Genomic DNA, 15,778 nt, shown 5'->3' with positions numbered 1-15,778 from the left:
ATCTCTCGGACCTGGCCATCTAAAATCTCACCTGCTTTCCTAAACGTCCCTGCCACTCTCACCTCCGCCAGTGCTCCACGGATCATCAGCCCTTTCTGGATTCCTGAAGTAGCCCTAATTCTGCCTTGTCTCCTGGCCTTTGCACACACGCTGTCTCTTCCGAATCCGTCCTGCCCCTACACTTCACACGTCTTGCACCTTCTGTGTTCTGGCCTCCCGCAAGGGATCCTAAGGCGCTTTGGCTTCTTATCATCTGACCTCGCCCCCAGTTTCTTTCCATCACAGTACTTCTCCAGGTTATAATCCTTTATTCATGTTTTGTCTCTTCTGTTAGGAGACAGTGAGGGCAGGGACCTGTGTTGTTCCCTACTGTACCCGCAGCACACAGACGAGTTCAGCAAGTACCCGGTGAGTGAACCAGAGAATGAATGAACAAAGGAGTGGAGGAGGTGTCTCTGGCCGAGCCAAAGAATAGGGAGGCCGTGGGGGCGGGGGCCCAGGGTCCCGAGGAGTAGCCTCTGCAGGAGGCTACAGGGTGTGCTCGGCCCGCACCGCCTCTGGGCGAAAGCAAATCTCGGAGGGGGGCGGGGGACCCCGAGCCTGGGCCAAAGTCCAAGTCCGCAGGGGGCTGCGCAGGAAGCTACTTAGACCTAGGACCCGCAGCCGCCGGCTCCGAGCCCCGCCGCCAGCCAAGCACAGGGAGGCCAGGTCAGTCGGCGGGCCGGGTGCGGGAGCCGGGGACGGAAGGGTCTAGCGGAGAGCCGCCTCGGAACTGGCGGTCACCGCGCGTACGACCCTGGGGCTGGTCGCTCTCGGCTCCTCGCGATGCCGTCGCGAGCTCGGGACAGCCGCGCCTCGCGGGGACGGGGAACTACATTTCCCAGAAGGCCGAGAACTCGGGGTCACCGGGAAAGCGCCCCGGGCGGCACAGCTTCCCGGTACGACGGCGCAGCTTTGGGGGCGAGTCGGCGGCCGCGAGGCCCCGGCGGAGGCCCCCTCGAGGTGGCCCGGCCGAGCGGACTTGGCGGCCCGGAGCCGAGCCAATGAGCAGCTCTGTGGCGGGGCCCGACTGCTGCGGCGGCCTCGGCAATGCGGACTTGAGGCAGGTACGCGCCGGCCGCGGGGCTGCGGAGGCAGGGCGAGGGCTCGCGCGGCCGGGTGGGTCTTCCCGCCCGGGGCCGCCGCCGCCAACGCCCGGTGGGCGGGGCCCTGTTGCCAGGCAACGGGGGCGTGGCGTGGCGGGGCGGGGCTGCGTGTTCGGGGGCGGGGCGCGCGCGTGTGCGTGTAAGAGGCGGATTGCGTGTGCCAGAGAAAGGGTTCCCGAGTGTGTGTGCGCGTGTGTGTGCGCTCCTGGGATGGTGTGGTCAGAGTTGCCCCGCGAGTGTGTGTTCTGAGTGGGAGTGTGCGGGACTGGAACTGGGCGTGCAGGCGTGGGAAGGAGGCCGAGCAGGTGTGTTTGGCACCGTGCGTGGTGCCCCATGTGGATGCGTGGGAACTGGGAGGCCCCTGCCGCAGTTCCGTCCCCCTACCCGGGCTTGAGGCCAGCTCTGCAGAGAAGGCCCGAGAAAGGTTTGCGCCCTCCCCCTGGCCTGAGTTGCCTGCGCACCGTCCCTCCTTCCCGGGTAGACGTGTGGAACAGAGTTGACGACCTCGAAGCGTTGTGCCAGGATGAGGTGGGACGGGCCCTAGTGGCTGGGGAACCCGGCTGCGTGGGTGACCCTTGCAAAGTCATAGGCCAGAGAGTTTGTCTTTTCCTGGTGTCTCTCTGTCCAGGCTCCCCCTTGCAATGGCTGTTCCTCTCCTGCATTCTCCCTTCCGTCAAAGCTTCCTTTTTTCCACCTTTCCACCTTTTTCATCAGTCAGCCACTCTTCGTGGAGCCTGGGAGCTCCATCTCCGCCTGGAGCAGAGCCTTCTTTAATCTCCAGCATGTTCCCCTTTATTCATTCACTGATCACAGCCGGTCTTTGAGACTATAAGCCTGGGAACATAGAACATTCTCTGAAGGGGATAAAACTGGTCAATGTTTTAGAGAGTAGCTGGGAGAGAGGTGGGGTTGAAATCCCTGTATCTGTGAGGAGGTGACCCGTGGCCTGAGACCCAGTGTGATAAGCTCTGGTCAGCGGGGACAGGGCAAAGGCCTTCAAGGGGGGAGTATTCGTCCAAGGAGCAAAGAGAAGGCTAGCATCTGACCCTGAGAGGGTGCAGGGTGAGTTGATAAGTGGGAAGCAGAAGGGAGGAACAACAGCCTCGCGCATGAGGATGATGGTATCCCATGGAATCCTTAGAAGCTCAAACTGCAAATGGCCATTAGAGAATCTCTGGCCCCACACGGTCAGTGATGAGACTTTTTGTGTTTTTTTTTTTTTTTTTAAGATTTTATTTATTTATTTGACAGAGAGAGACAGCCAGCGAGAGAGGGAACACAAGCAGGGGGAGTGGGAGAGGAAGAAGCAGGCTCCTAGCGGAGGAGCCTGATGTGGGGCTCGACCCCCGAATGCCGGGATCACGCCCTGAGCCGAAGGCAGAAGCTTAACGACTGCGCCACCCAGGCGCCCCAAGACTTTTCGTGTTTTCTACCAGAGCAAATCTCCGATGAAAAGGGGCACTTGGAATGCCTGGCTTAGGGGGTGGATGTTTCCTGGATGAATGACTCCATGGGGAAGGGTAGGTCACATTAACTTGAGGTGGGACGTCTTCGAATCAGAGGCTGCAATGCAAGGGGGCAGTGGGCCCAGCACAGGCCCAGTGGAGTGTTAGGGTGCTGCCGGGTCATCTGAGCAAGGCCTGTAGTTCTAGACCTACCAGCAGGAGTGAGAATCAGCCATGGGGAGGGGAAGGTTAACTGGGTGTGTGTGGGACGGACTTTTCTGCTCTCTCCCTTACTCCAGAGTGTGATGGGGGAACTGGGAGAGCTTCTGGGGACAAGTCAGGTTGACCCTAGTTCACTAACAACACCAACACCAACACAACATTATCATGTATTTGTCGTGGTCGTTCTCCTCTGTCTTCAATCAAAATCTCTGGTTTTAAAAGATGCCAGTCAGTCCCTGGCCCAAGTGAGCACCAAGGTTTCTTTTCACTCCACGGGCAGCTGAGCTGCAAGGTCTCAGCCTGCTCGTCCGGCGCCAGCTGATAGGAATGCTGTGTGTCCCATTTATCATTTAAACTTCTCTAGTAGCCGCATTTTAAAAAGTAAAAAGACATCGGTAACATTACTTTTTCTTTTTTTTTTAGGATTTATTTATTTATTCCAGAGAGAGAGAGAAAGCACACATAGGAGCAGGGACAGGGGCAGAGGGAGAGGGAGAGGGAGAGGGAGAGGGAGAGAGTATCTCCAGCAGACTCTCCGCTGAGCGTGGAGCCCCACAGGGGGCTCGATCCCATGACCCTGAGATCACGACCTGACCTGAAATCAAGAGTCACATGCTTAACGAACTGCCACCCAGGTGCCCCGGCAATTAGTTTTAAGACTATATTCCGAACAGTGCACCCCTTGGGTACAATGCCCTTAACCAGCTATTTTCTGCGTCTGTTCCAGCTGATACGGAATTTTGGTTTTGTTTTTAATTAAAAAAAAAATCACCCTTTGGGATGAGGCGTGTACCCGCCGTGGCCTCGCTGACAATGGCCTTTTGCAGCCCTTTTGCCCTCCCTGCCATGGGATTCCAAAGCTTGCCCCTCGGCCTGCCAGGGGCATGAAGCAAGCTGGCTGGTGGCTGGATGGCAGCAGGGACTGCCAGTTTGCCTCAAGGACTCAGAAGGTGGTTCCGGCTCCAGTGGAGCCTAGGGGTGCTGGCTTCTTGGAGAACCCAGTCTGGCAGGGCATAGTCGCGTGGGCCCCTTTCATGCCCTTTCCCATATGGACTCACCTGTTCTCATGAGCAGATGTGTGGTTTCAGTTCGTGTAGGTCTCAAGAGGTGCCCTTCATTTTCTGATCTGTAGATCGGGGATAGTAAACAGGGCTTAGAAGGAAGACCAGAATGAGATGAGGGTGTGGAGGAGCTTTATAGATTGTCAAGGGTAGCCCACCGAAGGGCGGTCTTCAGAAGGCAAAGCCCCTGTATTCAGAAAGCTTCAAGACCAAGACGGGGGACAGGCCTGTTGAGTTGCACAGTTCCCATGTGCTATGGGAGCCTCACTAAACCCTTAGGAGCAAAATCCCAGTGGCAGACGTGGGAGGTCTTTACTGCCTTTCGGGGGGAAGATGTTTGCCTGCTATACAAATTGTTTTGAAAAATCTTTGGAAGCTATTACTTTGTTAGGATAAGTAATAGTCCATTTGATTGGATGACTGATTTTGGGAAGTTCTCAAGGACCTAATTTTTATCTTTGGTATTTTGGGTCAGAGTCAAGACAGCAGGGTAGGGGCTTTCCTCTGCCTCTCATTGTAACCGTGGGCAAGTCACTGAACCTCCTAGAATCTCAGTTTCTTCTGCTCCTGTTGAGATGATCACGTGGTTTTTCCTCATTTGCCTGTTAATGTGGTGAATGACGTTGATGTTTTGATGGTTGAACTAGCCTTGCATTCCTGGGGCGACGCAGGATCCTGAGGGGGTGTCCTTTGCATGTATTGCTAGGTTTGCTTTGCTTTTTTATGTTGTTGTTGTTGTTGAGGATTTGGGTGGCTCTACTCATGAGGAATAGGGTTTGTAGTTTTCTCGTCGTCTCTTTGTCTGGTTTTGGTATTGAGGTAATGCTTACCTCTTCGTGTGAATTAGGAAGTATTCTCTCCTATTCTGTATTCTGGGAGAGATTGTGTGGAATTGGTGTCTTTTCTTTCTTAAATGTTGGTAAATTCATCCAGTGAAATCTTCAGGGCCTGGAGCTTTCTGTTTTGGAAGATTTTTAACTGTGAATTCATTTTTTAAAAATAGACATAGGACTATATGTCGAGTGAATTTTGTTAGCTTATGTCTTTCCGTGATTGGACCATTTCATCCGAGTTGTTGGCTTGTGGTCATAAGCTCCTTTATTACCCCTGTAATGTTTGTGAGGTCAGCGGGGAGGCCCCCCTTTCATTCTTGGTATTAGCAATTTGTGTCTTCTTTTTCCCTTGGTTGGTATGGCTAGAGGTTTATCTACTTTAATTTTTTTCCCCAAAGAACATGTTTTGGGTTTGATTTTCCCTCCTCTGTTTTCCTACTTTCAGTTTGATTGGTTTTTGCTTTTATTTTTTCCTTCTGCTTGCTTTGGGTTTAATTTACTTCTCTTTCCCTAATTTCTTAGGGGCGAAGCTTATATTACTGTTTTGAGCCTTTTCTTCTTCATTAATATAACTCTTACCTCTTAGCCCTGCATCCCACAATTTCTGATACATTGTATTTTCATTTTCATTCAGTTCAAGATATGTTAAAATTTCCCTTCCAGCCGGACTAGGCTGGGGTACGCCCTGCGCTCTGCTCTGTCTCATTAAAGGCAGGGCTACGTGTCTGGTAACTTCCCAGGGAAGGTCAGCTGGCTTATTGTTACTGCTTTTAATATATAACATGTATTCAAATAAATGTACACAGTAGCATCACCCGAGTGGGGTGTGTCCTGGGCCCTCGAGGGTGAGTGTAAAGAAAAGGGGTCTGCAGCTCACCATCAGGCAGAGGGGGTGAGAGAGGGGACCCAAGGCGGAGGAGATGGGGGCCTTGAGAAGCGCAAGACCCGCCCATGGGTGCCACTCCCAGGAAGGGGCTCGCTTTGGCCCCGCTGATGAGGGTGCGCCTGAGCTCCCAGAGCCTTTTTGCACCTGCTGGGGTAGAATGAAGAGTGATGACCCTCTTCCCCTTTCCTGAAAGGAGTTACAGATTTGGGGAATTGGAGCAGCTGTTGGCCACTTCTTCTTGTGGGGTTTAGGCACACTCGAAAGCAACGGTGTTCTAGAAATTGTCTGTGGCTGACCACCACTGCATTGTGATATGTTAGCCAACTTCCTGTCTTGAGAGGTTTCCAGGGCTTGCGTGCCCTCAGATCGCAGTGTGCGTGGAGGCGACAGTCCTTGGATCTGTGCCCTCTCTCTGCCTTTTCCTTAAGATGCGTGTATTCCCAGAGGGCCCCTCCAGGAAGAGGCGAGATGTCTGTCTGCTCTAGCTAGTCAGCTTTAAGCAAACAGAGGGAGGGGACAGGACAGCCTCAGCCCTGGAAGCACCCTCTGCACCTTGTACTTTCGCGCCCGTTCTCCCCTCTGTCCAGAACGTCAGCTTGGGGGCGGGAGGGATGTGGTCTCATCACCCCTGCTTCATCAGAGGGACACCCTGGGCTGAGACTGGTCAGAGGAACCCTGCCTGTGGTGGGGGTGATCCGACCCCAGCTCAGATTGTGAGCTGCCCAGAGACCTTCCTCTGAGCCAGATGCCCCCCTCCCCCCACGCAGAGTAGAAAAAATGAGGTTGGGGGACTGCCTTAGTATAAAACTCTGAGGAGAAGGACTCTGGCACGTTCATTCTTGTGTCTGTAGCCTGTGTCGGACACAGAGCTCTGACCAAAAGTTGCCCAATCAGTATTGCCTGATTCAGCTGAGAAAGCCAGGGGCACTAGGGGGTCCCCTGGGAAAGGCCGAAGAGGCTGTGGTGATGAGTCGTGCTGGAGGACCCCCTCCCCTCCGGCCCCCACTCTCACCCCGTTCCTCCTGCCCTTTGCGGTATGTGGTGTGTGGGTGCCACTGGCGATCGATGTGACTTTGACTCTCTGGGCCCTGCTGTTTGTTAGGATGTCACAATGTGACCCTGGGTGCTGTTGACCCACAGCAAATCATCCCCTGAAGTGTCCTCAAAGCCTGCAGTGAAGTGGAATTGCTATGAGCCGCTTCCTTACCAACTCGTAGGGTTTCAGCAGCCGAGCCCATTCATCGGTGACCTCAGTGGAATTATCCCTGGTTTCGGTAGGTAGCGCCTGTCCTCTTTTCAAACACAGAACTCTGCGGTCTGTGACCTTGGAGCGGGATTCCATTCTTAGAATTACCCAGGAGAGAAAGCCAGGACTTTTGCTGCTTTAATAAGGTTGGGGTGGGGGAGGGTGGGGGGGGAGGAGGACCCTTCCCTTAATCAAGGCAGCCCACGGGGGTGCAGGGGTGACCGAGGGACCTGGGATCCGGGACCCTCCTGATCTGCTCGGGTGGGGCCCGGATTTTTTGTCCTTTTCGGCTGATCCACTTTTAGGAGGGGGGGTCCGCCCTTTCAGGTGGGTTTTGGGAGGTGACAACAGTGAGGCTATTGGACGTTCAGGTCTCTGGAGGAATACCACTGCGGACCATTAGTCATTCTTTCCTGCCAGGCAGGCCCTTCTCCAGGCAACGCAGATCCCCCACTCTCAAGGTGACCCAGGTGACTGGATACTTTCCTCCCACCGAGACAGTTTGACCCAAGGGCACTGGGACCTGGTGGGGGGTGAGGTTCTAGTTTTAACCAGTTCAGTCCTAGTTGGGAGCTGGCTTGATGTCCTTTGGCTGCCAGCTTTGGCTGGTGTTAGCTTGTTAACCTGTAAGTGCCTCAGTTTCCCTTCCCTCAACTCCCACCAAAGGTGAAAGCAGCATATTTCTCCTGCTTGTTTGCCCCGTCTCTCTGGGATAGTCAAGGCTTCTCCTTGCCCCACTGGCCGCACTGGCTACAGCATTTCTAAGTCCTGACAGAAAGGCCCAGTCTCTGTCAGGAATCCGGAAGGGCTGGTCTGGCCGTGTCCTAGCTCTGCCCCCTCTGCCCGTGATCTGGGGGTTTCGTTCAGTCTTCGGCTTTCTTTTCTGCAAAGTCGGCATAGCCATGGTGCTTGTCAAGACGAAGTGTGTGAACCTTAAACAAAGGCTCTTTGATCTTGTTTTCTGGCACTGGGAAGTTTCTTGCAGGAGGGTCTTGGTCCCTAGACCCCCCCCCCCCCCCAGAGTGTCGCCTCCCTAGTGGATTGCTCAGAGTGACAGTGATTTGAATCCTTAAAAACACCTTCAGCATTTCCAGCGGATTCTGTTTCCCCCAACGGCCGGTGGGGAAATAGGGGACACAGTTCACAGTTCCCAGCGCTGAGGCCCTTGCAAACCTTCCTCTCTGGGGAAGTGTCATTTACACACAGTGAAAGGCACAGACCTTGTGTCCAGTTGGAAGGTCTAACACGCAAGCTCCTGGCTAGCCAGGCTCCAGCTGAGATGGGGAGTACTTCCATCACCCCCGGAAATGCCCTGTGCCCCTCCCAGCCAGCGGCACCTTGCTTCCCCGGGCAGCCACTGGCCCGGAGTCGCTGAACCGTTGGTCCAGTTCTCTCCTGCTCTGTGTCCTCAGGCCAGGGTTTCCAGCCGTGACCCTCTGGCCATCCTCTGCACCCTCTCTCCAGCTGGATGCGTCCCTGCTCTGGACCTCACACTTCACCCTCTTTCCTCCGGCTTGGTCCGCTCAGCGCAGGGTCAGCCTGTGGGACGGGGGGATAACATTGAGGGCATGCCAGCTTTGCCTGGGATTTGGGATTTCTTATCCTCTGGAAGGTGTGCGTCCCTTAGCCAGCCACTAGCTCGCAGCCAACAGTGGCGAAGAGCTGGGGATCCCGGGACAGGGCACGGGGGCGGGGGCGGAGGGGGGGGCGGATATTCCGCTCCGCTCCGCTATGTGATAATTCAGAGGGCAAGCCTGGGTCTTAGAGGGCCTTTTGTGGGCAGCTTCTGGTGGACGGTTGGTGAGGATGCCCGATTTATGCAGTTGCATAAAGGGGGCAAGTAGGATCTGGAGGGGATGATGGGTAGTGGAATTGGGGGTGGGGGCAGGGCTTCGGGACTGCTAGTAGCCCTCTGGTGCTCCTCCCTACACTCAGCTGTACACCCTAGGGACTGACCTGCCTTGAAGAGATCCCAGCCCCGGGGTTTCTAAGGACCTGAGAGAGCCCGATCCTGTCCCTGGTCTGGCCATCCCGCCTCCCGCCAACGCTTGTGAACGCTGCTTGATTTCTCAGCGTAAAAGGTGCCATAAAAATATTGATGAAGCACAATGCCTGGGCAGCTGGTGAGTCTGTGGCCTTAGAGGTGGAGGGATCTCCTGGCCGCTGCTGGCCGCCCACCTGCAGCATCTCCCCAGCGGCTGCTTGGGCAATTTCCTGCCTCCAGTTTGAAGCCAGAAGGGAGGGGATCAGAGTCCCAGGAGCATGGGCAGCTGAGCTGGAGGGCCCTTCAGAGATGTACCTTTAGCCTCTGCTTTTTACTGATGATGAAACAAGGGCCACCGTTCACTCAGCAAACATTGACTCTCTGTGCCAGGTGGAAGACTCCAAGATGGAGGAAAAAATGGCCCCCGCCTGGAGGGATGAGTATGAGATAGGGACAGATAACCAAATAATTGTAATAGGGTGTACACTAAGGACAGCCATGGGGGAAGGTAGACAAGGTGCTCCTGCTGGGTCTTGAGGGGTGAATAGGAGTTCGTCTGGAGGTGTCAGAGGGAGAGAGAGGATTTCAGAGCAGAGCCACCGTAAAAGGGTCTAGAGCGTGATGTTTGGTGTGAGTGAGAGGGCGGGGCAGGAAGGACAGCCGGTGAGGGGGATGCAGGTGAATTCATCACCAGTCGGTGAGTGCTGGGATGGGTGAGCCCAGTACAGGTGAGGAGGCCTGGGTCCAGAGCGTGGCAGGAAGCGAGGCATGGGAGGCTGGCTGGGACTAGAGTGCCCCATCCTGAGGGCAGGGGGGACAATGGGGTCAACAGACAGATTGGACTCCTGCATGAGAGCGGGGAAGTGTCAATGGTGGGCAGGCTTTGGCTGGGTGTTGAGGGTTGAGCTGGGGACTGGGAGCAGGGGCAGTGAGGCAGGCACCACTCTGGAAGTGGCCGAGCAGGACCAGAGCAGCAGTCTGGAGGCTCCCCAGGCCAGCGCTCCTTCCATCCCTCCCCGGGGTCTCCTGTTCCACCAGTCAGGCCCATCGCAGCCTCGCAGTGGGCCTTGCAGTCGGGTGCTTAATAAATGTTTCTTTTCAAACAGAAGGTAGAACACCCTTTGGTTCAGTGCCAGGCTCTAGAGGCTTTGGGGCTGAGGTGTGCCCTCTCCCTGCAGGGTGGACAGCCTGTTTTGAGGCCTGATCCAGCTGTTTGGTCCTTCACGAGTGGCTTAGCCTCTCCTGGTGTGTTCTTCAGGGCAACTTGGAATTTCCCGTCACGGCCCCAAGATTTGTGAGGTGCTCACCCCGAAAGCCTAGAGCCGAGAGCCGCCACTGCTCTGCCTGAAAGGCAGGGGGCCTCCAGGGGCGGTCTGACCTGGGATCAGAAGAGAAGGAGGCTGGGGGCGCCTGGGTGGCTCAGTCGTTAAGCGTCTGCCTTTGGCTCAGGGCGTGGCCCCGGCATTCTGGGATCGAGCCCCACGTCAGGCTCCTCCGCTGGAGGCCTGCTTCTTCCTCTCCCACTCCCCCTGCTTGTGTTCCCTCTCTCGCTGGCTGTCTCTATCTCTGTCGAATGAATAAATAAAATCTTTAAAAAAAAAAAAAAAAAGAGAAGGAGGCTGGAAGACAGGGTGTGGGGTTGCCTGCCTGGTGGGTGTCGGCAGGGCCCACAGGGTACCCAGAGGCTGCGGTCAGCGTAGGGCAAGGCTGTACTTCCAGTGTCACTCTTCCCTGTTTGCTGAGTGGTTCCCCCTTTGCCGTTGTTTATTAATAATGCACGTGTGTGCTCACGTGGCCACTCTGTCCCTCAGCCATTTCATCCACACGCTCATGTAGCAGTGCCTTTGTTGGCTCATTCATTCTTAGCTCTGCCCTTGGTCCCTCCGAGGTGAAGGTTGCCCTTGGCTGGGACAGGAGGCCCACACATGTGAAGGGCGCACCAGGCCACATCTTCCATGCTCGGTGACATTCCAGAGTCTTCCCACTGTCTTACAGGAAGGGTGTCTCTATGCTGCCCCTGGGGGACATTGGGGCCTTGTGTGGAGACATTTTTGGTGCCACTGGCCCCGAGTGGGTGACGGCCAGGGGGGCAGGGGACGGCCCTGCACAGGGAGGGCTCCAGCCCCACGTGGGGACCGTGGAGGGCAGGAAACTGCCGTAGATGGGGCAAGTAGCGTGAATCTGGTATGTCTCTCGCCAGTCTCTTTTTTAAACACGCACATAGAAAGAACATTTAGTACAATGTGTAGTGTGTTATTTTCTAAAAATGTATGTATGTGTATATGCTGTGGGAAGTCTGCTCCTCGCTCTGTTCATTCGGCATTTTTGAGAGCGTCACAGTTGGCACATATGGCTAGTTGGTTTAAATTCTGTAGCTTAGCTGCCTTAGGAATGGGCCCCCTTCTAGGTAGCCATCTTTCATAGATGGACGGCCACATCGCTCATCTTTTTCATTGCAGGCACACACGCTTTGCACACTCACTGGAGTTTCTCTGGGACAGGCGCTCGGGAGTGACACTCCTGACAAGTAGGAGCAGGCCTTTGGGTTCACACCCTCCCCAGCACTCAAGACTGGCCATCCTTAGGGTTGGCGGGAGGAGGCAACACTCCTGCTGTTTTAGTTTGCATTTACCTGGTTGCTAGGGAGGTTGAGCCTCCGAAACCCTCTGCATGCTCGGTCCCAGTCACAGCACCTGGTGACCCAGACCTTGGTCCCGGTGGGGTCACTGCCCCGCCAGGGTGCTGGCCGCTGGTGATTTCCTTGCCGAGCGTCCCCGCACGGTGTTCCCATGCGGCTCCCCGGCCACCCTCCGGGCAGGGCACGACGCGGCTGATTGGGTTTCGGCTTTTTATCTTCTGTTTTACGATTACACTGCAGTACCCTTTGCTGGACGTGCTTGTGCCCCAGACTCCCGGCGTGTTCCCAGAGGGTAACTTTGTTTCTGAGTTCTGGGGGCTTGGCACTCCGTGTCCGGGTGCGGGGGCCGACCGGGGACTGGGCGGGTCACCCGCTGACGCTGGCTCTGTCCCTGCAGGCAGACCTCTGCGTTATGACCTGGCTGCTGGGCTACGTGGACCCCTCGGATCCCTGCTTCGTGGCTGCCGTCCTCGCCATCACTTTCAATCCGCTCTTCTGGAATGTGGTAAGTGCCCTTAGCACGGCACTGCCTGGGCTGGCTGCACGCATGGACAGACGGATGGCTCTTCCCTCCCCGTGTCAGTCTCTGGCCAGTGCGGAATCATCCTTTCTGTTTCCCCATCGAGGTCAGAGCCCAGTTAGCTGATGCTGGCCAGGGAAGCCCCTCATTCTGGGGATCCCACAACATGCTGGCAGCGACAGTCCCGGGCCGCTGCTGGGCTGGAACGGGCCAGCAGCGCTGTCCTGTGATGTGGCGGCCCACGTGCGCCTTGGCGATCTCAGTCTTCTAGTGGCTGAAATTAGATGCTCTGCTTAGGGGTTCCCTTCTCTGCCGTGCTGCACAGTCAGGCGGCTTTCTTGTGAACCCCCACCCCCTCCGATGCGCTCCAGAAACGTGATTAGTTTTTCCTGAACAAGGCTCCCGGCGAAATGGTTCGCACAGCACTGGACTGAGTGTACGGGGAAGCAAGAACGAGCTAGCAAGACGCGAACACAGAAGAGAGAGCAGCACCCAGCTCTTCTGTGGGTACGGGGGACACTCAGGACTGAGAGCTGGCGTGGGACCAGGCTGTGTGGGGAGGGGGCCCCGAGCCCTCTGAAGAAGGTGGGGGAAGGGTGGACAGTCCCTCCGGCTACCAAGGTTCTCTGCGATGCCTCCTCCTGCACCAGCGTGTGGGGGAAGCTCTTGGGGTTTCTGGAGGGATGGAAGCGGGTGGCAGTGGTGCCCCTAGGGCTGCTCCTGCCCTGTGCCTGTGCTTGGGTTTGCTGATGCAGAGCCGCGAACGTCCTGTGATCACCCTTGAGGCTAGCCCGAAGAAGAAGGCCAGCCTCAGCCCTAGCAACACACTGTTCCAGACTGTTTTCATTTCGGGTGACCACTTGGTTCCAGGGGTGGAACATGACATGTTTTTCAATTGGTTTATGAGTTAGCGTCTTTTTTCTATCTGGGGTGGGTGGGAGTGGGGTGGGAGCGGGACTGTGCTTCTCGAAGAGGCCACATTCCGAATGTGCCGTCTCTCTTGTCCTGAACACGCTGGACCCACCCTGAGCTGGTTGGTGTAGGCCTCCGGCTGCAGGGGACCTGAGGGAAGGGAGGAGCTCTGAGGGACAGAGGTTAGAACTGGCTTCTTTGTCTAAAGCCATTCTTGGACCCCCGCCTCAGTCTACATAGGACTGCCCCCCCCATGTCTGAGCTGGCCCTCCCAGCAAGATCTGGTCTCCCTGTGCCCTTCTACTCTCCGTTCCTTCTCCCCCATCCCTGCTCCCACCCCCACCCTTCCTCCTGCAGCACAAGCTGGGTAAAACGGGTATGTGGCAGGCTGGAAAAATGGTCCCCAAAGATGTATGTCCACATCCTCATCCTTGGAATCTATGAAAGTTACTTTATATGGCAAAAAAGGGGAGCTTCGCAGGTGTTAAGGATCTCAGGATGGGGAGATTGTCCTGCAGTATCGGGGTGGGCCCTCAGTGCAGTCACATGTCCTTATAAGAGGGAGGCAGAGGGAGAGGAGAAGACACGGGCTGTGGAGACTGCGATGATGTGGCCGCGCCAGCCAGGGAAGGCCGTGCCCACCAGAAGCTGGAAGAGGGGAGGGATGGATTCTCCCCTAGAGCCTGGGGCTGGGGGCGGGGGGAAGGAAGGGGAAGCGCTCCTCTGCCTGCACCTTGATTTGGCCGAGAGATGCTGATTTTGGATTTCTGGCCTCCAGAACTGGGAGAGTGTGGATTCCATCGTTCTAAACCACCTAGTCCGTGGAAATTGCCCACAGCAGCCACAGGAAGTGGGTGCAGGGCCCCAGAGAGGCTGTGAATCTGTGCTGGAAGGGCTGGCAATCTGTTGGGAGTGTGCAGTGCTCGCCCCTGTCCACGGTCCATGCCTTGCGGGCCTGGCTGGTCTCCCAGCGCTGGGGGCTCGGCTTGCCCAGTGCAGGGCGGGTCCCCAGGACAGTTCTTTATGCACAAGTCCTTTGCGTTATTTCCTGTGAATCCTTCCAATGGTATGTTTTTGCAAGTTTGGTTTGTTTTTGTTTTAGGGTTTTATTTGTTTATTTGAGAGAGGGAGAGAGAGAGAGTGAGCCCCACGCACTCGAGCAGGGGGAGGGGTAAAGGGAGGGGGAGAAGCAGGCTCCCCCCTGAGCAGGGAGCCCAATGCCATTCGGGCTCCATCCCAGGACCCCGGGATCATGACCCCAGCTGAAGGCAGGTGCTTAACTGGCTGAGCCCCCCAGGCGCCCCTGCAAGTTCATGCTAAGTCACGCCGTGACCCTCAGCCGCGTGGTCAGGGTCCTTAAGATTTGGGAGACGGGCAGCTCATAATCTGTGTTTGTCATGAGGCTTTTTTTCTTTTGTTACAGTGTTTGATTTGCTTTGCTTTTGAGAAAGTTATTCACTGGAACAGTCTGCAGTCGTCTGTGGGAGGGAGAGCTCTTCAGCGGGTTCGGAGTGGGAGCCGTTAGGGAGACACACTGTGGTTTAGCGGGCTGCTGCTGGCCTGGCCGTGGCCAAACAGGAAGAACCGGTCTGGGTGGGCCTGGGCTGGCTCGGTGCATGGGGACGGGGTCCCAGCCCAGGAGCAGTTAGCCAGGGGGCACCTGTGAAAGCGCCGCATGAACAGTGATTCAGTGGTCCTGAGAGCTGGTCCTGGGCGCGACTTGCCTTGTGCTGAGTGAGTTTCCCACAGCATTTTAGTTGATGGGCAGGGCGAAGGCTGTTACTATCCCCTTTGGAAACCAGGCCCCCGAAGAGGTTCGCTCATTTCTTCAGCTACTTATCAATGGCCCACCACATGCCAGGCACCGGCTGGCCCACCACATGCCAGGCCAGGCTCCCCATCCTGAGATCCTCAACACCTGAGTTCTAAAGGAGCTGACGTTCTAGGAGGGGGACACTGAATGAACTCACATACCACCATGCGCGGGATGGGGTTGGGGGACGGTGAAGCAGCTGGTCAGGGCAGGGGTGAGCTCTGAGCAGAAACCTGCCCCCACGTGGGAGGGAGCGAGCCCTCGGGGTATCTGGGGAAGAAGAAGCGTCAAGTGCAAAAGTCCTGGGTGATTTCAAGGAAGGGCCCGCTGGCTGGAATCCCACTGAGCGAGAATGGAGGGCAGCAGGTCAGAGAGGGGGCTGGCATAACAGTAAGGGCCTTGTAGCCGTGGGGAGCACGTGGGGGGGTTCTGAGCGGGGAGCGGCCTGATCTGACTCCGGTTTTCTAGGCTGCCGTGGGCAGAGGAGAGCAGATGCGGGGTGAGGGCGGGGCTGGAGGCTGTCACGGTGCTGGAGGCCCAGTGGTGGCTTGGACCAGAGTGGCACCAGCGGAAGTAGCAGAAGTGGTCAGATGCTGGGCACAGTTTGAAAGCCGGAAGAGCCTACAGGATTTACCGTGGTTTGGTGGGGAAGCGCCGGAGAGGGGAGGCCCGCCAGCTCCAGTCGGGACCCCAGTGACTTCTAAGAACTACGGATTTGGTCTTCAATCTGGCTCACATTTCCCCAAACCCTTAAAATTTCCTAGGTGTGGAGTGCCTGCAAGGTGCCTTTTGTGATGTTAATGAGGTGACGCTAGCCCCTTCCCCCACCTAAGGACGGGGGCGGGGCTTGTTGCCAGAGGAACCAACCACGTGATTGGGGAGGGGCGGGGAGCTGGAGGTTGAGTTGTCAAGGGCCAATGATTGAATGAGTCGCCTCTGTAATGCAGCCTCCTTGAACCCCATAAGGATGAGGCTCGGAGATGGGGCGCCTGGGTGGCTCAGTAATTCGGGCGTCTGCCTCCCGCTCAGGTCATGATCTCGGGGCCCTGGGATCTAGCTTGGGCTCCCTGCGT

At 56.4% G+C, this 15,778-nt stretch overlaps 1 protein-coding gene across 1 annotated transcript in view; it reads left to right on the top strand.

The window, feature by feature from the left end:
- The first annotated feature begins 926 nt into the window (after positions 1-926).
- PEMT (phosphatidylethanolamine N-methyltransferase) overlaps positions 927-15,778 on the top strand; it is a 75,447-nt gene continuing 60,595 nt past the window's right edge. The window contains 2 exon segments of the mRNA XM_026521171.4: positions 927-1,106; positions 11,858-11,965. Of these exon segments, the coding sequence (XP_026376956.2) occupies positions 1,044-1,106; positions 11,858-11,965 (171 nt within the window). The 5' untranslated portion in view covers positions 927-1,043.

The sequence above is a fragment of the Ursus arctos genome, unplaced genomic scaffold (assembly GCF_023065955.2).
Source record: "Ursus arctos isolate Adak ecotype North America unplaced genomic scaffold, UrsArc2.0 scaffold_14, whole genome shotgun sequence".
In the NCBI taxonomy this organism is placed as follows: domain Eukaryota; kingdom Metazoa; phylum Chordata; class Mammalia; order Carnivora; family Ursidae; genus Ursus; species Ursus arctos.
Note: the sequence above shows the minus strand (reverse complement) of the source record. Positions and strands in the feature narration are given on the sequence as shown.